At 41.9% G+C, this 23,416-nt stretch overlaps 1 protein-coding gene across 2 annotated transcripts; it reads left to right on the top strand.

Annotated features, from left to right (window-relative positions):
* The first annotated feature begins 70 nt into the window (after positions 1-70).
* On the top strand, positions 71-22,463 carry Scgalpha (sarcoglycan alpha). Of its 2 annotated transcripts, XM_084591064.1 has the most exons (10): positions 72-754; positions 847-939; positions 1,037-1,179; positions 1,269-1,341; positions 1,441-1,639; positions 4,021-4,201; positions 7,629-7,843; positions 9,075-9,089; positions 9,151-9,294; positions 12,539-22,463. In XM_084591064.1, the coding sequence occupies exons 1-10, from the start codon at positions 691-693 to the stop codon at positions 12,609-12,611; spliced, it is 1,200 nt and encodes a 399-aa protein (XP_084447190.1). In that variant the 5' UTR covers positions 72-690; the 3' UTR covers positions 12,612-22,463. The 2 variants fall into 2 exon arrangements, with proteins under 2 accessions (XP_084447191.1, XP_084447190.1); XM_084591065.1 differs by lacking the exon at positions 9,075-9,089 and having other exon boundaries at positions 71-754.
* The last annotated feature ends 953 nt before the right edge of the window (positions 22,464-23,416 follow it).

Genomic DNA, 23,416 nt, shown 5'->3' with positions numbered 1-23,416 from the left:
CAAGTTTCGTGCAAGTCAAGCGTCGACAGCCATCTGTTTATCTGCGTCGGCCGTCGGTGACTGCGACGGCGGCGGCGACGGGACGGCCGAACTAGCCGAACTGCCCGAACTGCATGTTACCAAAATCCCAAAATTTTCAGATTCAGAAGTGCCTTCCGAACTTGCAGAGTTGCTACTCAAGAACTCTAGAATTCGTAACTTTCATCTACGGCCTAGCCAAGACCGGTGTATCTTATCTAACCGGTCTAGCTTCGTTTTTGTTTTAATTTAGTCGCTCTATCAGCTCTATTTGGTCTATGGTCGCTAGGGGGCTAGGGAACGACACCACTCCTAGCAACCCATCTAGTGCTCTAGTACATGGAGGAAGGAAATTACTCTTTCCTCCAGGTACCGAGTGAGGAGAGAGTGAGTTGGCCCAGATTGGCGCGATTGGTTTCTGAAGGTCTATATTGCATAGAGATGCGTACATTTCGCTGTGCCGTTGGATAGGGAGGGAAGTATGTGAACGTCAGTGCCATTAATTTGGCGAGCTCAAGCTTCCGTATCCAGAAGCTTTGCTTCGGGCAGTCGTGAAAGAGGCAATCGATCAAACATTGGCAAGGAGTTGGATACAGTGGAGCTGCTCTTGGACCTCCGCGCATCAGTCCGCGATAGTGTTGTACACATCCGGAGGATCGAGCCACACGGCACATGACCATGTCGCTGTTGCAGGCACTTGTCCCTGCCATATTTTTGCTCAGCTGTAGCGTCGTTGGTGAGTACTGTGCGCCCGAAGTTGCTAGTTATTCTCAACGTTTCAAAAGTTGAAGTTCGTTAATCGTTATCGATGGCGTGTTGTACATACAGGTGCTAAACTGCAGGATTTCAGAAACCAGGTCCTACAGACTACTGAAGTTTTCCACTTTTATATCGACAAAGGGATGTTTGACGCATCAATAGGTACTCTTGCATTCTTCGAATGCTGAACGCTACCAGTAATGGGGTCCTACATGAGGACACTGCCTGGCTGACTTCTTTTTGTTTTTGCCTTTCACAGATAGCTATGGCTATACAGAATTTAGAGCAGCCCTGTTAGGAAAGCCAGACCTACCAAAATGGATGTTTTTACGACAAACAGGCCATTCAAATAGAGCGCTTTTGTATGGTTCATACCAGGACGACGGAGAACTCAATATTGAGGTGAGTACCAGTGTTGTTTGTGTCTGCACTTCAGGGCGTTTACTGTTCTGAGCAGTGTCTGAACGTGGTTTCTTTGTGCTCATTTTAAGGTGTTTGCCATCAACAAATACAACTACAAAACATCTCTCCGGGTTATTAGTCTGCAGGTTGAGAAGCGACTAAGTGAGTTTTGCATTGCTGTTTCTGTCATTTTGCATAGTCTTAAAATCGGATATAATTAATTTATTCGCTTTTCTATTTATTTTGTTGTTCTTTTTTCAGGAGAAGCACTTTATGAGGTAGAGATGAAGTTCTTAAATCTTAATATTGAGGACTTTTTTGAAGGGGACTGGCTATCTGACTTGGAAGATATTTTTCGCGATCACCTGTGGAAAGAAAGTCCAGAAATCTATGTCACCAAAGTGGCCTCCGTTGTGGACATTGGAGGCAGGGTACCAGTGAATCCGAAGGACAAAGAGGGGTATGCACACTCCATCTTCAGCTGCGAAACTTATGGCTTATGTTCGTACAGTTTTTCCGGGCATTTACAGTGCAGTTTTTTTGTGGTTTTGAGTGGTTAGACCCAGCCAGATTCTGTGTGTGCTTATAGAAGGACTGCATGGCCCCCTTTTGTTAAAATGGCCCCCAAGATTGATAAAAAGTTGGCTGCTATTTAAATTTTCATTAGTAATTTTTAATACTGAGCTTTGCAGATCCTGCTGCAACTGCAAAAGTGTTACGTTTCTAGACTGCAGTCTGAAATATAAAAACATTTTTTTTTTTTTTACTGTCCTTGAACATATTAGACATGCTCTTTAAGGGGCCATAAAATATGTTCCTCAGGCTGCAGTGTTTCTTGTCTTTCATGTTTTCCCTCTTTTCCTAGAATATTTGGCCTGCTGGCCAGTACAGTGCCTTTGTGTAGTCTAGGCAAAGTCTGTGTTCATGCATAATCCACTGTGCCATGTGCAGTGCTTCCCATAATTATTCAATTCTGTTTGAATTTTTTTTTTTTCATGGCAATGCACTTGTGAACATATGGTCTCTGCATTAGTTCACAAAAGTGTTGTGCCGGTGCTGAGCCAGTTCTTACAGCGCGAGTGCAGCCGGGCACTATTGCTGTCAGTGCAGCTGTCCAATGAGTGCAGAAGTGCAGACATGTTCGTCTGCTGCAAACCTGTATGTTTGTCATGTTTTCGAGACTGTGGTAGTTCTGTCGAATGGTATTTGTTCAAAGTGACGTATCTCAATTGGCAGTGACCTTACAAAACTTCCAGACTCCAAAAGTGATCGATGAATTAAGAATTTGACTCCACCCTTTTTGCATCTTGCGCAAAGTGGTGCAGACCGACTGTCACTGTGTGTGGACTTAGACTTCAAGGTTATATTAAGGCTGCCGCATAGAATCTTAGTTTGTGTGCATTGTTCAGGTTGTCGGCGTTCTAACCAAAATGCATCGCCAGATGTCCGCCATTTGCAGCTGAAAGAGTTGCCTGAACTGTGGGCTTCAACCTAATTGAACTCCATAACTCGCGCGCTCAATGTTGGCTAGCTGTGACCACACAGTGATTGTCACAGACTGTGCGGGCAGCAGACTAACAAGCAAAGGTGCAGGCTGACTGGTGGCCTCAAAACCAGACGCTACTGTAAGCAGAAGTGCCACTCATGCTGCCACGTGCTGACGTTTGATGCGAAGACCACCTAGGCAAAAGACAGGTTGTAGCGTGGCATTTCAAACATTATAATCACCCTCATATTAAAAAAAAAAACAGCGCTCACCTACTGCCTTTTATATCATAACACTGTTGTGCTATATACATGACTATCATGGTCCTAGAGCGCAGGAAATGTGGCAAACATGGGAAACTCCGTTTACTAAAACAAGCATGACCGCGGAGTCACCTGCTGCTTGTCTAATGTGGGGTGCGTCATGCAACTCGCAACATGGCATCAAATCGAGTGCTGCAGTGCAGGTGCTGCATTGGCAAATTGAATGCAAGTGGGCCGCACTGCCTGAACTGGGGCAGAAAGTGCAGCCAGATTGAGGAGACCTACAAACTACCCAACATTTGCATAAGGAAAAGAGTCAGTGAAGTGATGTCTGTATGCTTTGATGGAATAGAGTTTTATCTAACAAAATAGTGTGATGAAAGAGACACTGGAAGAAATGCAGGGAAAAGCAATTAAGAGGATTTGGGGGCTCCATCACGGCTTCTGTTTGTTTGGAGCCTCATCTTCTGTTGCCATAGCTAACAGACACTGCAGCACGGCGCACATCAGTAATCTCATCTGAGTCATGCAAATGTGGAGAAGGAAAGGGTTTGAGGTTAATATGGGAACAGTGATGATAAATGCTTATGCTTCGCATTGAAAAAAAGTTTTAAAAACACCTCTTGAAGTGCTTGTTTTTACTTGTAACTAATATTGTGTGCATTGTTGCCAGTCTCTGTCAAGCTTTTACGAAACCCCTTATTTTTCTTTGGGAGATCTGGCTAGCAAGTTTAACATCTGCTGATTGACGCATAGGTTGAATGTGGTACATGTGGTATGAGTTGCTCAGCTTTCTTTCCACATTCATAAATGAAATTGTTATAACATGGACAGTGCTTTCAAGGGTCAAATTTTTACATGTTGTTATTCCTTGAAACTCACTTTTATGGGAGGTTGTTCTTGCAGGAGGCTGTGGCTGTGTATTTTTAATACCGGCCTTTGTATTCTGGTGCTTGCCAGTTGTCTGGGTTGCCATATTTGTTTGTCTTCACATTAGAAATTATATTAAACTTTTCTCATATCCTCTCTTTGGAGCCAACTGTCATGAAAAGAGTGCTGTGTATATTTCATGATAAAGCACCATGTTTTCAGCATCGTGGTGCGTATTGGAGGGACAACCAACTTCTCTCAGGAGTTGCGTACTCTAGAAGTTGAGGCCAATCAACTGCGAAACAGAGTCTCCTGTCCCCGGGACTACAAGCGAACCTCTGCAGAGTACCGCTTTCGGAGTAGGAGCTTTCTGCCTGACTGGTGTGGATTTCGGCTGATCACAGTGAGTCATCTGTACTTATTCTGTTAATCCTTGAGGCACCAGGAAATACTTTAAAAAAGTAGAGGGATCAAAATTTTACCTCTCCTTTTTTTGTGTGTGCGTACGCACTTAAGAGAGAGAGAGAAGGATAACGATGTGCAGGACCTTAGGAATGCTAATAGTAGTGCAAGAGATATGTCCCAGTGCACTGTAACTATCCTATAAAGCACTTTTTTCTTGACGTCACTTTAGTTTTAGGATTCTTGGGTCATGACGTAGAAATAATATCACAAATAACCACCATAAATCAAGTACACTCACAAAACAGTGACAGTCCACTTCTCCATCATCTCCTGCAATAAGTAGGGCCATGGGTGCAGCTTTGGCATTGCCGTCCTCACCTGCTGACTTCTTGCATAGCGAACCAGCATTGAAGTTTTTGATGCTGATTGCTGAGGGTTGGAGAACTCACGTAGACATGCACAAAGGCCCTATGAGGTGCACCGAAAGGCCAGGCAAACCGCTTGCAATTTTGCAGCACTTCCATGACACCAGTCTCCAGAAATTTCTGGAGGCACAGTCATTCACGTTTTGCCGAAGCCACAGCAGCATACATATGCTCGACGAGGCCTTGCGGCCGAACATCGAACACCGAAACAAGGGACGCAGTCAGTCCAAGTCTCTGGGTATTCCAAACATGGCCACACCTTCGTCATAACTAAAGTGGTTGTCGACAATAGATTTTAAATGTGCAGCACAGCAATTGCAGTGTCACCTGAGCAGCTTTGCTTTCTTATTCAAGACATAAAATATTACCATAAAACAGTGCAGTGCCTTGTCGACTGCAGTAATCACTTTGCATGCACCTGTCCTCCGGCGTAAGCTCACCGCTGAGGCAAATAGATGCCAAAAGGGCCCGGCAGTCTGTGCACCTATATGTGTGCATTCACAGTGAAGCATAAACAGACAATTCCAGAGCCCAGAGGGTTGGCAAACTCACATGGACATGCACAAAGGCCCTATGAGGTGCATGGAAAGGCCAGGCAAACCAGCTTGCAAGGCTTCAGAGCTCTGTGCTCCTACAGCTAGCGAAAATCACCCTGAAGGCCATGTAATTTATAGGTTAGTGGTTTGAGATGCCAGTTGTGGCATTTACATGTACTGTTCCAAGCTGTTCAGAGTAGTTGTATAGCTTTGAACAGCTCACTGGAGATGCTGCCATCTGTTAGTCTTCAGGAATCGGTCACTGGCTTTGTCCAGGTTTTTGTTTTGGAAGTTCATAACAGGTAGGTGTAAATAATAGTGATGTGGCTTGCTTGATGACCTTATTTTTCCCTGCCTTCTGGTTGGCAAATTCGAAATACGCTCGAAGCATCTATGTCATGCGGCTCTCATATCAGCAGGCCTAGCAGGTGGATCTACTGACTTTTTCAAAATTTGCTGTCATTTTAAAAGAACAACTGTTTTCTCTTCAAGAATGTTGTCATGGCAGAAACCCTCCAGAGTACCTAGTTTGTATAAGGCTATTGGAGACGAAATTTTCTTTTTTTGTTCTATATCTTGTACGTCTGGCTGAGCCAGGATTGATCTTCGCTCTGCTCTGATCAAGCTACTTTGCCGCCGATGCATTTTACATGAAAGAAAGCTATAGGATTTGTGTAGCCATATATAATAGCCCAGCATTCTACCCTGGAATTTACAGCATGAACCGTAACAGCTTAATTGCATAATTAACTTAAATTCAATCATTTGGCCTGAGTTCAAATTGCAGTTAAACATAAGCCACCTTCCGTAGTGGTTGGCAAAGTGGAGAGAGGAAAATCCCCTTGCCAGTTGTAGGGGAGAGGAAGGAGGCTACCACAGGAAGAACCCAGAGGGTGACTACCATGGGTGAAGGAGAAGGAGGCTCGGATGCAGGTGGAGAAGTGTAGAAACTGAGGTTGATTACCACAGGAACAGCCCAGCAGGTGTCTATACTATGTACTGGTGACATACTTCATGATGATGACAAGAAGGGGACGACAGTTAAAATTGAAGAAGCGCGTGATGTGATCTCCATTCACTTTAGTGATCACAAAACTCTCGTCTTGCATTACATTGAAGAAGTGAGTGTTTATGAGAATTGGTGTGCTGCTAAATGGTTAAATCAAAGCTATAACATATCTGGGTGACTAATGCACTAACCTGGTCATCGTAGCTCTACAGTTGCTTTTTTTCCCTTTCCTGACTCCCGGACAACTTTTTGCGGCTATGCAGCCAAAGCTACAGAGCCGAAACGCATCAGCTAAGGGCGCAGCAGACTATAGTGCCTTCGTAAATTTTGCGGATTGAGCTCGAGATTATTACCCCAATACAGAAATGTTCCTGTTATTATTATATCAATGTTTTACTACCATGTAGGCCAGTACAGTGTTAATGCAGTGCATTTTAAGATGAGTACACTACGTAGTGCAAACAGGGTGGCTGCGCCATCTGTCGGGATTCATGAAAAAGCGTACGCCGGCTTTCTGCTGAGCTTACCCGCCGGTTTCTGCACGCTTTTGCAATGTGCTTGTTTCGGCAATGTGCAAGCATGGGACATTTATTAACCTCGAAATTACGTTCACTTGGGCCTTCAGTATTGTAAATAAGCACAGTTCTGCTTCGCTGGTGGCTCGAAATTTGTTATTTAAAGTATAGGCGGAAATGAAACCGAAACTGTAATTGAGGCCCAATATGCCAGAACTACATGGTGTAGTAACACCGTGAGTAGGCTCCTCCCCCGTAGCCTTGGCTACATAGCCAGGAAAAGTTGTCCGCGAGTATATGTCTCTTCATCTTGTTCATGAGCAGCCAGTACTCTCTTGTGCCTGGCTTATCCGTTTATGATATCATGATGTTGCATAGCACATCATAATTTGTCAGGCATGTGCTGTAGGTGACGGGAAATAAGGATTTGCTTAGTTTTTTCTTGTGAACAAAGTGTGCTATGTAGGACAGTAGCATGCTCTTTGCTGGGCATGTTACTGTACATTCTAGAGTTGGTTTAGTTTTGGTTTTGTGGGGTTTAACGTCCCAAAGCAACTCGGGCTATGAGAGATGCCATAGTGGAGGGCTTCAGAAAATTTCGACCCCCTGGGGTTCTTTAACGTGCCTAGCTTTTTGCCTCCACAGAAAATTCTAGATTTTGTATGCATCAATTGCTGCACCTCAAGGGCATCTGAAGCTCTCTGTAAGAAAAATTTTCTTCCTATATTATAGTGCCTTTTGATGCTGTGATTGTATTTTCGCGAAATGCCAGTTTGAGAAAATATCTTATGTGGGCTTTTGTTCTGTGTGCAGTGGAGTTTGGCTTTTAGCTGTATATATTAATTTGGGGCAGCTTCATCAGCCAGCATGCTTCAAACAGGCAACCTTTAGCCGTTTCATTGATGCCTTGCTTGTGTTTGCCATTTTGTCCTTGGTGCAGCTCCCTGAGCAGGTGGACGGTGAAGGAATGATGCAGCACCAAGACGCTGCCTTCTCGCCCATCCCGCTGGAAGAGGACAGCTATGACCCGCCTGACATGGGCCACTTGCCCCGAAGGGACCTCCTGGCAGACTTTTTGCTCTCTCTGTTGCTGCCAGGTTTCATCACAGCCATGCTCCTGAGCACGCTTACCTGCTTCATGTGCTGCCAGCACGAGTGAGTAATGCTAGGCACTTGCCTGCCCTGGCATGAAAAAATGACACATAGTTTAGTTGACATTCATTATAACGAACACAGATAGCCCGTTATTGGAAAAATGAAGTAAAATCAAGGCTTGGTTAATCTATGCTTTATTTCTATGGGAGCTCTATCTATATAACTCAGCAAAGAAATTGAAAATTTGACACTCGATCTGTTATAACAAAGCAGTCCTTTGCATTTCCATGGCTAAATATGTGTAAAGGAGCCAGGAAGATCTTCAGAAAGCACAATATTTCAATCGTTGAATCATCCACCGCAAAAGTGTTTTAAACTGCCTGCACATTCGCGTGCTGCACTATCTAGTCGCAGCAACAGAACTAACATCAACTGCTGACAGGCATGAAACCAGCATGTGATTGAACCATCGCCATTGCCGTGCCATGTGTGCACGCTGCGCTCCGCGAGTTCATTTTCTCTGTCATGCAAAATGTCAATGCCAAAGCGCAAAGCAGTTTCTCTTGTGGCGAAAATCGAGACATTTAGGATGGTCGAGAGTGGGCGCGGAAAGTGGATGCTGTCTCGGACTTTGTTGTTGTATATAGTGGGTCAACACCCTTCACACGAGGCAGGAGATTGAAGTGTTCATTGAAGACATCCACTGCAAAGGAGCCACGAAGAATGATTGCAAGTGCGTGAGCATTGTCAGCACGTCAACTGGTTCTTCCCAGTGTTGCGTAGACTTTGTCACTGCTGATGACAACTTGGTTGCGGGGTCGAAGCGCCAAATTTTCAGACATCTGATTCCTGCAGATGATGCAAGTAATGACAGGATGCAAGTAATGTGAGCTCTAAGCAGTGCAGAGGCCACCGACATGGCCAAGATTGTGCTGTTCTTTAAATAAATCTGTTTGTGTGTGGAGACAATATTCCTACTTATGTGTTCAATTTTTCCCTCGCAACATAAACGAAAGACGAGATTTCATGTTTATATCAAGCTTTTAATTTGAAAATGCTGTGTTTTCGTCCCTTTCTGTTGTCCATATTAGAGCGCTTTTTTTGTGTGTGTGCATACTTTTAAAACAAATATCAGATATAACGAGCAATTTTCGCTCCCAGTACTACTTCACCTGAACAAGGTACTTTTGGTTCACTGTTGCAGTGTAAGCCAGGAATATTCTGACATGAAGCCATCCTTTCTCTTTACACCTTTTTTTTTTTTTTTTACTTCTCTCTTGTTTCTGTCCAGGGAGGAGGTACCAAGGTAAGGGTGGTTGCTGCACAGGTGCCTTGCCTGTGCACTACAGTGTGTACCTCGCGTGCAGTTCGCAGCTGGAGCAGCACAGTTCCATTGAGCGTGCCACAAATGCCCTGCGCCAGATGGCCACCAAGCGCAACCTCTCATCAGCAGCTTCCTCCCGAGTCCACTCCCGAGCTGGCAGTCCGCTTGATGCCTCTCTTCCTCGGCCGTGCGTACTGCTCTCTTCTAGGGTTTTCATAAAGATTAGTTGTACTTATAAAGAAACTGAAAAAATTCTCTGCACTCGGATACACTGATAGCGTAACGATCACGGCAATGCTAATGCTAGGAAGGAATGCAACTGGAAACAGGGCTGTGAAGAAAATCTTGTAGCTGTGTGACGTATGTATGACTGTGGCAGCCTGTACCCAGTGGCATTCTTCTCCATATTAAATGTTAATATACATAAGGCCTTCAGATATATGTGCCCTTGTTTGGTATTGAGGAAAGCCTTTATCTAATGCTGAAGTTCACAAATCTTTGGTTGTAAATTTTCTGGGGCAACAGCTGTTTCATAAGTATTCCAGAATTGATGCATGATAATCAGCTCAGTTGAGGCAGTGTCCTGTTACACTAAGTTTCTTTCTGTGTTGAACTTCTATTCTGACTGCTGCCTTGAATCAGGTTGATATGCACTGGTGGCTTGGTGGCTGTGGTGTGTAGCTATCAGTTACAGGGGCATGGGGTAAGAACTGTATTTCGATGGGGGCTAAAATGAGAAAACACCTATCTGCTGTGCAATATCAGTGCGCAATAAAGAACTCAACCGATCAAAATTAATCTAGAGCCCTCCACTACGGCCTCTCTTGTAGTCAGTGTGTAGCTTTGAAACATGAAATGGGCACTAAAGGCAAATAGCAGTCGGCCTGTATCGATGGATTACTGCGTGTTAAATCGCAGAGCGACTACTCTTACTGAAAACCGGAGCTGTAATAAACTAGAAGAGACCAGAAAATGAAATGCCGGTGTCGCCACCAGCAGCCAATTTTTCAAGCATAATGCGTGTGTAAGCAATGTTTTTTGGGGGTCACACTATTAAGTCATTTGCTTTGAAATGGTGGCAACCAGTCATTTCGGTAAGGCCTTTACAAGTTTGAATCCAATTTTCTCAGTGATAAATATGTCTTTTGCTACCAAACAAATGTCAGCATATCTGGAAAGAACTGAAGAATCACTTTTTAGTGAGAAGAATTAGTGTCCAAATTAGGCTGTGTTTCTATCAAGGCTGAAATGCTAGGCTCAGTATACAGAAGTTTCAGTTCTAAGTGAACTATGTGTTATGCCTGTTAAAGGGAGCCTGAAAATATTCATATTCTAACGCGACAGATCCATAGAAACGGTCTTTGTGTGTGTATTAAAGTCAATTTAAAAGCTCTGCACCCTATAACTTACAAATTTCTAAAGATTGCTCCTCGCAGCCTTTTAAATATGATTAGGGTGACACCTCACCACGCATTTTTAGCTGCTCCTTCTCTATTGACGTAAACAGGGCCATCAGGGTGCCCCCTCTCATTGTGTAATTATTTTTTATCACCTACTACCTTTAGTTTTAGTGAAACCAGCTTAAAAGATCTTGCATTTTGGAGACAAAGGATAGCACACCAATCATTTTTGCACGTTTTCTAGCCTTAGTAAGCATCTTGTCATAAAAAAAGGTGTTTTTAAATTTCTGACGTTTTGGATTGTGCCTGTCTAAAGAAACTTCTCACGAAGTTTGGTTGTCATCTGCTCAGTACAAAAATAAAAGTTAATTTTTTTGCGAGATCGGATGCATTCACCACTACAAGTGCCTATGAACACTGATTTCAAGACGCAACTGATGGCGAACAAGAAACTAAACGCGAAATGCATCCCCAAATTAGGATTATTGTTTTTTGCACTCTGTAACCAAAAAGAACCTGCTATGGAGAGTGCAGCTGACATTAAAAAAAAAAATAAAAAAAAATGGGAAGAAAAGGCAAAATTTGCTCTGTAGAGACAGTGCGTTGGCTAGTAAACCGAAATAGAAGCTTGGATTGACTAAAAAATAGCACGTAACCTTCAGACGCTCTTTTCGCATCCCTGGAAGACTGGCTAACCAAACTGCTCGACAAGCTGGAGATAGAATATGAAGCCTAGATGAAGAGGCACACCCAGTAAGCAACCAAGAAAAGCATTTTACGAGCGCAGATAAGAGCTCTGGACAGCTATACATCTGAAAAAAAAAAAAAAGAGGCAACTCGAAGTAATTGCCACGCAGTAGTGTAATGCTGAAAGAGATGGCCCAAAATATGCACCAGGCCATTGTGATCTATTAATTTAGGTCATGAATTTTAATAGCATATTCTGAAGTCTTTGAACTCATTTTTCTCAGTTTGCACTTTTTGCTAGATCACAACCGTTAGGAAAACTACCATTTGAAAACTATTTCGCCAAAGGCTGCTTTTAAGATAGTTTATGCACTAAAATTTTGTTGGGAACAAGAGGTACTTTTTGGATTCCTAATTATTTTCTAAGATAAAAAAGAAGTTCACTTTTGAAGTGCTCAGATTTTAACAAAAATGTCATAAAGAATCTGCAGTTGGCCTTATCCTGCACAATGAACTACCCAGAAGTTATCTAAGCACAAACAATTAGTACATCTTCATAAGCTTTGAAATTATAGTTTTCCTAATTTGACGCAATTAATTACTCATTACGGCAGCTACAACTTTTTTTCTATTTGTGCTGAGGTAATGAAACTTAGAATATATTCTAATAAGAGTAAGATAAGCCATCCCTGAAACTTTTATCGAAATTGATGTAACACGACCATTCAGCAGCCCCACACTACCCCCCTTAACGTCGCTCTGAATGTTTGTTTTTTTTTTAAATAGAGCAGAAGTTGTTTGTTTGTCACCTAAGACAGATAATGCTAGCCTAAAAGCATTAAGCCCATTTTCAGGGGAATGAGGAACACTTCACAGAAGCAATTTTATACCATCATTGGCATTAGACACACACACCAGATGCAGAACTTCTGACTGACAAAGCAAGGCAAACCTCTGTGTGGATACGAGCTCACAGTAAACCATATTTTTATTATCATGCATGACATTCTAGCAATGAATGCAAAAATGTTTTATTTCGTTTCCTTTTCACCAAACGCTGCTTTGAGGTAAAAGTGCACTTGTCATCTTTTTCTGCGTATTTTTTTTTTTCTTTTTTTAGGTTTCTAAACGACACAAATGTCTTAAAGAAATTGTAAGTTTGATAATGTGTTGGTTATTTAACACATTTTTTGCCTCTCATTTAGTCATGGTAGCCGCTGGCTACTTACGGTCTATAAAAAACAGAGCGCAACAAAAAAAGCGGCTGAATGGGATTAAGACCTATTTTCTTTTTATTTTTGCCTAGATTGACTTCCTTTCTTTTTTTTCCCCTGCTTCATTCAGGTCTCGGCAAGGGACACTCAAGCTTCGAGCACTTCCTCCACCACCTTACTCTGCTGCTCAGAGTGATGCCTAATTCTGGAGACAAGATTTGTAGGCGTTTCATGCCCATACCCTGTTTCCCTGTCTGTAGCTGGTGTAATTGGCGCACACTGGCAGTTGATGGAAGTCTGCTAGTTCCTCCTTGACCTCAACTGCTATAGCTGGACCCTTGGTCCAAGCCTGGTAGGGTCTGCTTGTGCATTGTGAATCTCCAACAGAAGAGGTAAATGCATCATGTATTTTTAATGTTCAGTTTTCCTTGTAGTGATGATCTCCTAATTTCAGAAATTTCAGTCTTTACATTTTCTCTGAATGATTAGCCTCCTGTTTTTTTTAACTGACAGTTTAGCCAAAGCCTACTTTATCTGCCAAATGTGTAGTATTTCTTTTCTTTTTCTCCTAAAATCATGTTCTACCAACATCACAGTTTAATAGTTGTTTTTTTTTTGTTGTTCAAAATTATTTTTTGAGGAAAAGAAACATTTTGTGCAGTTTTATTTATTTTTTGATGCCTGATTTTTCTTGCAAATGATTCTGATTTATTTAGTACACTGCTAACATGGTGAGTTAATTTCTGTCAAATTAGCAAATATTGAAGAAGAGGTGTCAAGGTAGTCTAACATGCACCAAATGTTGCATTGCTCAAGAAGGCAAATAGTTACAACTCATGCAGTTAACTTGCATATTCAATCCCACTGAGGGTTTATACATAGATGGCATAAGTTTTTTGGTTTTGTACAATGCCACCTTTGAGAGCATAGTTGCCTTTCATTTTTTTTTTTTTTTTGCTACAAAATGCGTCTAAGTGCACAGCTGTGCCTAGAATTTTACAGCACATGCAACTGTGGTGGTCTCGATTGCAAAAGGAAAGTTTTTATGTGTACTTTTGCACCTGTAACAGCAGATGGCATACCATTCCTTCGGTTTGAAGTTGTTTTTTTTAGGGAAAGTGGGGTACTGACATTGCTGTAGACAGCATAATATTTTGTAACAAGTGTAACATTAAGCAAAACCCATCACTGTGTAGCACCTCTGTGGCATATGGGGGTGGGTAACGAACAGGACTGAATGAGTCGTTCAGCTAACAGAAATATTAATACTTGTTGTCCTGAACAGTGCAATGCTCAGTGTATGAGCCACATTTTTGCAGCTACTGCAATGCGGTCTAATTGAGACTAGGAGTGTCACAACAAAATATGCTGCTCTGCAGTGTGCTTAATACTGCACAACGAGCTAATCACAGAAGGATGAGTTCACTGTGTTCAGGCATATCAGAGGTCAACTTTTTTTGCATATATCTTTTTAGAGTACAGCTCCTTGGCGCCCGTTCCTGCGTTTCGCGTTGTCATCGGCGTTGTCCCTCGTAACCAGCTCCGCAGTCGGAGCAGCGCATGTTCCTTGTGTCAATCTTGTCCTAATTCACGGTTGGACAAAGCAGTTGTTACAGCAAACATCACTATGAATCTGTTACTAGTCTCAGCCAACTGGCCTAAGTTTTACCGATGCATCAGCAACAATGGACCCCATTTATAAACTTTTAAGTTTATGAATGTTATGATCAAAGTAGAAAATGAAACTTTTAAAATGGGACATATAGCCATAGTTTGTGTTTTGCTAACTGGTGTAAGCTAACGTTAGGGATAAGGGTAGGGTAAATGGAGAATACCTCGGTAATCTGCGATTTGCTGATGACATTGCCTTGCTAAGCAACTCGGGGGATGAACTGCAAGTAATGATTGATGACCTAGACAGGAAAAGTAGAACGGTAGGCTTGAAAATCAATATGCAGAAGACTAAGGTAATGTTCAACAGCCTCGGGAAGGAACAGCAGTTTACATTAGGTAGCGAAATACTGGAAGTAGTAGGCGAATATGTCTACTTAGGACAGGTAGTAACCGCAGATCCGGACCACGAAAAGGAAATAACAAGAAGAATAAGATTGGGATGGAGCGCATTTGGCAAGCACTCGCATATTATGACTAGCAGCTTACCGGTATCGCTCAAGAGGAAAGTATAGAGCAGTTGCATCTTGCCTGTACTCACCTATGGGGCTGAAACGTGGAGGCTAACCAAGAGAGTTCTACTTAAGTTGAGGACAACCCAGAGGGCTATGGAACGAAAAATGGTAGGGGTAACATTGAGAGATAGGAAGCGTGCAGAGTGGGTCAGAGAAATAACTCAAGTTACCGACATTCTAGTAGAAATTAAGAAGAAGAAATGGACATGGGCAGGACATGTAGTTCGAAGAGAGTATAACCAATGGTCGCTGAGAGTAACAAACTGGATTCCAAGGGAAGGAAAGCGTAGCAGGGGGTGGCAGAAAGTTAGGTGGGCAGATGAGATTAAGAAGTTCGCAGGGGTCAAGTGGATGCAGCTAGCACAGAACCGGGTTAAGTGGAGAAATATGGGAGAGGCCTTCGCCCTGCAGTGGGTATAATCAGGCTGATGATGATGATGATGATGTAAGCTAACGTGATTCCTGTGACAACCACACGTGTATGTATGAAGTAGAAACGTGTGTTCAACACTTCTTCTGCTCTTCTTGTTCTGCCGACGGCCAGTAAATTCATGTTTAGGGCAACTTTCGGTGTTGGTAAACCTCAACTTAAGGAGCTAATTTTAGTTGCATGTTTTCTCCTTTTAAATGATAACGTTTGACGTTAGAATACATGGATGTGTTCAGGCATATCAGAGGTCAACTTTTTTTGCATATATCTTTTTAGAGTACAGCTCCTTGGCGCCCGTTCCTGCGTTTCGCGTTGTCATCGGCGTTGTCCCTCGTAACCAGCTCCGCAGTCGGAGCAGCGCATGTTCCTTGTGTCAATCTTGTCCTAATTCACGGTTGGACAAAGCAGTTGTTACAGCAAACATCACTATGAATCTGTTACTAGTCTCAGCCAACTGGCCTAAGTTTTACCGATGCATCAGCAACAATGGACCCCATTTATAAACTTTTAAGTTTATGAATGTTATGATCAAAGTAGAAAATGAAACTTTTAAAATGGGACATATAGCCATAGTTTGTGTTTTGCTAACTGGTGTAAGCTAACGTTAGGGATAAGGGTAGGGTAAATGGAGAATACCTCGGTAATCTGCGATTTGCTGATGACATTGCCTTGCTAAGCAACTCGGGGGATGAACTGCAAGTAATGATTGATGACCTAGACAGGAAAAGTAGAACGGTAGGCTTGAAAATCAATATGCAGAAGACTAAGGTAATGTTCAACAGCCTCGGGAAGGAACAGCAGTTTACATTAGGTAGCGAAATACTGGAAGTAGTAGGCGAATATGTCTACTTAGGACAGGTAGTAACCGCAGATCCGGACCACGAAAAGGAAATAACAAGAAGAATAAGATTGGGATGGAGCGCATTTGGCAAGCACTCGCATATTATGACTAGCAGCTTACCGGTATCGCTCAAGAGGAAAGTATAGAGCAGTTGCATCTTGCCTGTACTCACCTATGGGGCTGAAACGTGGAGGCTAACCAAGAGAGTTCTACTTAAGTTGAGGACAACCCAGAGGGCTATGGAACGAAAAATGGTAGGGGTAACATTGAGAGATAGGAAGCGTGCAGAGTGGGTCAGAGAAATAACTCAAGTTACCGACATTCTAGTAGAAATTAAGAAGAAGAAATGGACATGGGCAGGACATGTAGTTCGAAGAGAGTATAACCAATGGTCGCTGAGAGTAACAAACTGGATTCCAAGGGAAGGAAAGCGTAGCAGGGGGTGGCAGAAAGTTAGGTGGGCAGATGAGATTAAGAAGTTCGCAGGGGTCAAGTGGATGCAGCTAGCACAGAACCGGGTTAAGTGGAGAAATATGGGAGAGGCCTTCGCCCTGCAGTGGGTATAATCAGGCTGATGATGATGATGATGATGTAAGCTAACGTGATTCCTGTGACAACCACACGTGTATGTATGAAGTAGAAACGTGTGTTCAACACTTCTTCTGCTCTTCTTGTTCTGCCGACGGCCAGTAAATTCATGTTTAGGGCAACTTTCGGTGTTGGTAAATCTCAACTTAAGGAGCTAATTTTAGTTGCATGTTTTCTCCTTTTAAATGATAACGTTTGACGTTAGAATACATGGATCACTGCTTGGTGTTTGCCTGCAACCACAAAATCATTTGTAAATGAATTTCTTCCTCAATGCTCTTTTGGTTTCAGTTTCATCAACCAAGTGATGGCTGTGATGGGCAGTTAGTGTTTAGGATATGTTTGGTAAAAAAAAAAAAAAACTGGAATATAATCACTGATGCATGGTTTCAATTTCGCATAATGCTAAGCAAGCCTGCTTCAAGAGCGGGAATGACAACAAGCAATGTATGAACAGTGTATTGCCATTTTCCTCATGCCTCAAATGACCTGACCAAATGCACATCACAGCTGTCGTTCGGTTGATGAAGCCAGAACTGAAACAGCACCAAGAAGAAATTCAGTTATAAATTACTTAGCTTTCGTAGGTGAATGCCACGGAGTTCATGTCCTTCACATTTTACTGATCATGCCACTCAATCGGAGTGTGACATTATTTGTGACATCAGTGCAGCATTTGAAAAATATTCAAATGTGTAGCTGTAATAAGCATTGCTAAAGTCGTGTCATTTGGACGATAGTGGTTGAGGAAGTGGCAAACTTGCAAAATGTTATTTTCTACAAAAGCACAGCACTTATGTGTTTCAATGATAGAAAATCAGTGAGATTGGATAGTGTTTCTGTAGGTCTTTCTATGCAAGAATAAAGGTATCTATGGTAACGGCACCGAAAACCAAATAGCCTTGGAGCATTTTGAAGGTAGGCAGGCAGGCACCCTCTTGGGCAACCCATTCCATGACCTGCATGTTTATTCTGTCTGCAGATAGATGGCACTGTTATGCTTGTGCAGTGTGCCTTAATGTCTGTACAGTTTCAAAGGGATGCGACAAACAGTTTCATTCAGCACAGAGGGGCCATGTAAGTGCTTCAGTTAACTATAACTGGAGATAGGACACACTGAAATTGTGTATCTGATGGAAATCTCAGTGATGTCGCCTAAAAGTGTATTAAATAGCATACTCAATTGCTGTTACAAATGCAAAAGTACTCACATTTTGGAGACTTGTGCATTTATTTCATTGTCTTATCTTGATTCACCAGATGCAGATGTGGTGTTAGCTTAGTGCATACTGGATTTTGGAATACATTATTGGTGAAGTTTGAAAAATTCAATGTTTTGGGAACGTTTTTAACTACCAATGCTGCATTTTATTTTTGTGAAAGTCATGCTTCCACCTTTGCATTGTAATGCCAAAACTAGTAATAGATCCATATTGTCTGTGCTTTTTGTCAAGCGAGTGGTGATAATCGATGCAGCATTGCAGAAGGCAGCCTAATGATTGGTCCTAATGTGCTGCAAAACTTAGCTTTAATCAAAGTAAATGTTTATCCTAGTCAAGTTTTATTTCATATTGTACCATTTCTCTTACACCTTGTTTATGCAGTGAGATTGGAAACTTCGAAACATTTTCACCCCGACTCTCCCCAACTGTATTATACCATTTCTCTTGCACCTTGTTTATGCAGTGAGGTTGGAAACTTCGAAACATTTTCACCCCGACTCTCCCCAACTGTCAATTAGTTCCTATTTTATGTTTTCTCTTAGTCATATTTAGCAGATTGTAGCAGCTAGAAAAAGTACATAAGGTCATTAAATACTCAGCTGAAGAATAGTATCATGCCAATAGGCAGTTTTTAAATGAAGAGCGTTTAAGACCTGTCTTGTGGCTGGCATTGAAATGCATTTATCTGAACTATTGCCAAAAAAGAAGCTATTTATAAATATTATCAGTATGTGCTGCATATCAAAAGACACTACAGCTGGAATGGTAGAGTTCTGTGACATTTTGTCAGCATTATAGCCAGCCTGGATATGAGGTTTCATTGTCATCAAGTCTCTCTTCAAAGAGAGACCTGACAAGAAGAAGCCATCATTACACAATGCCACTGTCACACTAATTCTTTCATATTCTAACCTTGCCAGCTCGACTGCAAAACAAGCCAGGGATTCACATGCAAAGTGTGTTTTGCTCAATAGTTTGATTCTGGCATTGTTGGTGTCTTGTATGAATAATGGCAAATGATGTCTGAGCCAAGTAGTTACCATGCTGGTATTAGTTTCTTGGCAACACAATGTTCACTATTTACTGAGCAATCAAATGCAGAATGAGAGCTTTTGCTTTCAGTGCACTTGTCCTTGTTGTGCTGACAATTATACATGGAAAATTATTACATGCTTGAGCATTATGTAATGCTCAGAAACTGCATGTTAATTTTGACTTGCACTTTTATTATGCATTTTATATCATATAGTCAAGCATGCAACCAATTTACCTAAGCAAGTTCCTCAGCAATTCAGTTTGTACAATATGCAAATTGTTGCTCATTGTGTTAGCTTAGAATGCCTGTCAGCATGCCTTATTTTCATATTTTGTTGGGCATTGTGCAGAAATCTACCTTAAAAGTAGGTGCAAGGAAGAATAAACATCATGGTCGTCAATTAGGTGCTTCTCGCAGTGAAGCGCTTATATATATTTGTACTTTTATCTGCATTCCTAATTTTTCTGTGCACTTTAGACATAAATCGAACAAAAACGTGTTGTTATTGTGCAAATGTTCAAGATGCACATTGACATATCAGTCAGTGTGTTGTAGTTTCCTTGTTGTCATAGCTTTTATTTTTTCTGTTAGTACCTGCAGATGTTCTTTTTTTGCTTGTTGTGGTGTTTCTAGCAACCTTCCAATTTGGTCAAGCTGTTGCGTCACTTGAAAAGAAAAAATTGGCAGATAGCTATAAGAAACGGTATTTCAGTCCTTAATTTATTTGCCTATAAAAAGTTCACAAATTATGTTTGTCATGTAGAGCGTTTTCAATTTAGTTGCCTTGAAGTGCTGGAGGTATTATGCTAGTAATAATGTACAGTCATGGATAAACGTTTATGAGACGTGGGTTTGCAGAACAAAATTTCTGCGTTGCCTTGCCACTCAGTCAGCTGGACAGTGAGGTCCTTGATGCATCTGTGCTTTTAAAGGGACACTGATGACAGCTGTCACAATTTTTTTATGTCTTCAAAATTCAGTAGTACGGCATTTTGTGACTTTGTTGTCGCTTGTACAGCAGCAAGTAGACACATTTATTGCTAAGTTATTTCAAGTCAAACTTTCCTTTCTTTTTCTCTCTGTTGCTGCGACACAAACTCTGTTTTCCCGTTATTCAGTTCAATCGTTCAGTCGTGTCCGACTCTTCGTGACCCTATGGACCATGTCATGCCACGCTTTCCGGTCTCTCACTATCTTCCTAACATCACATAACTTCATCTGCAGTGCCTCGAGGATGCCATCTAACCATCGCGTTCGCTAGGGAAAATAATGCAAACTATAGGGATAGGGATATAGATAGGGAAAATAATGCAAACTAAGCTGTAAACACAGAATCTGTGATTGCCGTCACTTGGTGAGTGGTGCGCTGTAGCAGCAACCGAAATTAAAGCTACCGCTGGCTGGAGCCGTCGCTTCGTTTGCACCAGCCATAGATTCCATTCCCGAGCCCAACAACAAAATTCTCGCGCCAAAACGCAGGCCTGCAGTTCAGTAACCCTGGCCCCCACAGGGTATGCAACAGCAACAATTTTTAGAGCTGACGCGGTTCAGCTAGCGGCATATCTTGAATGTCCAAGCACCAATAAGGCGGTAGTGTCGGCAGCAAGCGAAGCTATGAGTGCAGCCCCAAGCCAGCGTCATGATTGAACATATGGGAGTTTTTTCAGAAGTAGCAAGGGGTAAACTATGCATTGTGGCAGAAGGTAAAAGAAGAACCCAGGATCTATTTTGCACAGTTTCTTCCGTTTCCTTCGCTGTTGTATTTCTTAATATGAACCATCTGAACTGCCCTTTTTTCAACGTTTCCTGAGGTGTTTATACCTCACGTGACTTGCTCGAAAGTTCTCAGTGTCACTGTTTTACTGGGTGCATGTGACACTGAAGTACATGTTATGCCACAAACTGATGCACCACATAACTCTGTGCATACGCACCGAGGCAACGACAGAACAGTGAACGTTAAATCACATATACTGAGACGCATTGGCAAAGTCTGATGCTTATTATAGATGTGGGATATGGTGGCACCAACTAACAGCCAGCCAGCCAAAAGATTCTGCACATTTAGGGGGGGAATCGTTTAACAGCGGTAGGAAATTTCAGTGCCTGAGAAAAATATCTAAAAAAGTGCAGTTACACTACAAGAGTAAAAATAAGGTGAAACTTTTCAGTGGTTGGCATGGCACAGTGGTTAAGGCACTCAAGCAGAGCTCTGAAGGGCAGAGGTTCAAATCCTGTTCGGTGCAGTTAATCGTCTTTTGCTTTATTTTTTAATAAGCACCCGTGCCATTTGTGTGTGTGCCTATTTGTGTCTTTTTGTTGCGCTGTTAATTTTTCCTTTTATGAATAATACAGGGTTAACCTGCATAACAGGCTTACCCTGTTTCGTGCAGGTTTAGCCTGCACAGTAAACCCAATCCTGTATAAATTTCATGCGAAATTTTTCAATAGCGAAGCGCTTGCTGAGGCACGACTCCATCAGAGCAGAACTTGGACTTCCCATGCTGCTCCACGCCTGTAAACACAGAGGCACCTCAAAAATGAAACCACCCGGGGCATACAAAGTGCATAGCCATGATTGCGAACCGTCGAAACCAAAGTGTACCTAAATGAACTGGCCTTCTGTAGTGTCGCCAAGCGCATGTTTTTTTGCATTTTGTTTACATGATAAAAGTGCACATGCAGTTTCGAAAAACATTTTCCAGGAACACTGCAGAATCTGCACGGGAGGAATGCCTAAGCCTGAGCATTGCTGTGTTGTCAGCGGGATTTCTCAAGTGACAGATACTGGGCCTTTCCTTTTCTGTAAACCAATTATAGAATGCTGGTGAACTTGATGCGTTCAACGGAACGCTGCTTTGTTCGACAAGGGGCACAATGTACCGTGTGCAGCAGTAACGCTCAGGCTTTAGCATTTCTCCACTAAGACACGTGACAAAAAGCTGAGAACTGTAACCGAAAGTTGGCTGGGGGCCGTCTTGCTCCCAATTACACAACTAATTGGCTCTAATTAATTACGTAATTAATCCACGTCAACTATTTTGTCACTTGCATTCTTTTTTCGATATACCAACTCTTACAGCTCTGACAAGGTCACGTCCATGTGAAACCTGCCTAAATAGCCATGCAATGCTTACGCATTAAGAAAACTTACTTAACAATTCGGTCACGTAACCGTAATGCACATTAGTCAGCCTTCGTGATCCCTTGCATATCATGGTGTTTGCACCTGCGAGAATAGGCTGTGGAAGCGGTACCTGTATGTCTGTTCTCGCTCTTTTCTACCTTATAAGAACTTTGTTTTCAGCTGGAGTTTTGGTTTTGTGAATATAAGCTAGTATTCTGTAAATACAAGCCAACTTTATTTTTATCTTCAGTGTCCCTTCAGTGGAGCTGGTATGCCAGACTGCGCAGAAATTTTTTCACCCAGCTTGCATCACAAGCTTTTGTACGTGACTGTACATGCTGCAGGTAATTTCTTATACAGCTGTTTGTGCATTGTAGGTGCAATCTGAAAGCATATCTAGAAGCCAAGAGGTGCAAATGCTTCACACAATCCCCTTCTGGCTTATAGTCAGACAGCATTGTATCGATGTGAAGGACTACACCTTGAAGCTCGTTTCACAGAAGAGCTTGGAATGTTACTGTTATGTTGTTCATATGTGTAGTACTGCTTGTGTGTGCTATAAGTGAGGAACGAGTCTGCACAGAACCTTTGAATTGATGGTGGAAATGCCAAAAAAAAAAAGAATGCCAAAATGTATTTTTCTTTTGTGATGCTAAGCTCATCGCTTAGTCAGCTGAACTGATATGCTCACCTCTGAACAGCCTGTTTGTGTGAGATACTAGGTGGTAAGGGTGCCTGCTTTGCCTTTTCCTTATGTGCCTTTAGGGCACTGGCAAGCTTTTCCTGAATTGAGCTTTGCAAGTGCTTCGTGGTTTTGGTAACCAGAATAGATCTGTCTGTTACACTATCCTTTCATACGAGTGAACGGCTATGAAAAATGCTAGATAAAATTTCAAAATTTTCAGCATTTTGTTTGTGGCAAGCACGTTACTGAGGTGCGAAAAAGGTATTGGGTTTCTTGAAGAAAATGTTACATATAGTTTAAGTGGGGATGAGGGCCTTAAAAAACTATTTTTCCACATATCTTGTTGAAATTTAGCATGCAAGCACAGAATGCTAGTTTCAAATCTGCATTTAGATTTAAAACATCTCATCAGGAAGAGAAGATATGGCAGAATAACATGCTCTTTCTTACGAGTAGTTATGGCAATTTCCTGTAAAAAAAAAAGACCGCTTTTATGAACATGCAGCCATTTCAAAAGGTCCACTGCACATGCCGAAGCTAAGGAAATTCATGTCATTTTATTTTGTTGATCACAAATAAATACCGAAGCCGGAAAGTAAAAAAATTATGTGGCAGTAGTTAGCCAAAATTTAGTTGAAAACTTCAGGATGTACGCTGGGCATTTTGAAATGTCTGTTCCTAAAAGGGATCTTTTTAATGAGAAATTACTGTAATGAACCATAAAAAATGATCAATTTGAAGTTATTAAATATTGCCACGTCTCCTAGAGATCATATATTTGCGATCTAAATGCATTTTTGAAATCAGCATGTTATCCTGCACTTGCAAACTAAATTTCAAAGAGATGTTGAAAAATAGGAATATTCAAGACCCTCATACCCCCTTAGTTCAA

Source organism: Amblyomma maculatum, chromosome 1 (genome assembly GCF_055883805.1).
Source record: "Amblyomma maculatum isolate TAMU_Amacu chromosome 1, ASM5588380v1, whole genome shotgun sequence".
Classification (NCBI taxonomy): Eukaryota; Metazoa; Arthropoda; class Arachnida; order Ixodida; family Ixodidae; genus Amblyomma; species Amblyomma maculatum.
Note: the sequence above shows the minus strand (reverse complement) of the source record. Positions and strands in the feature narration are given on the sequence as shown.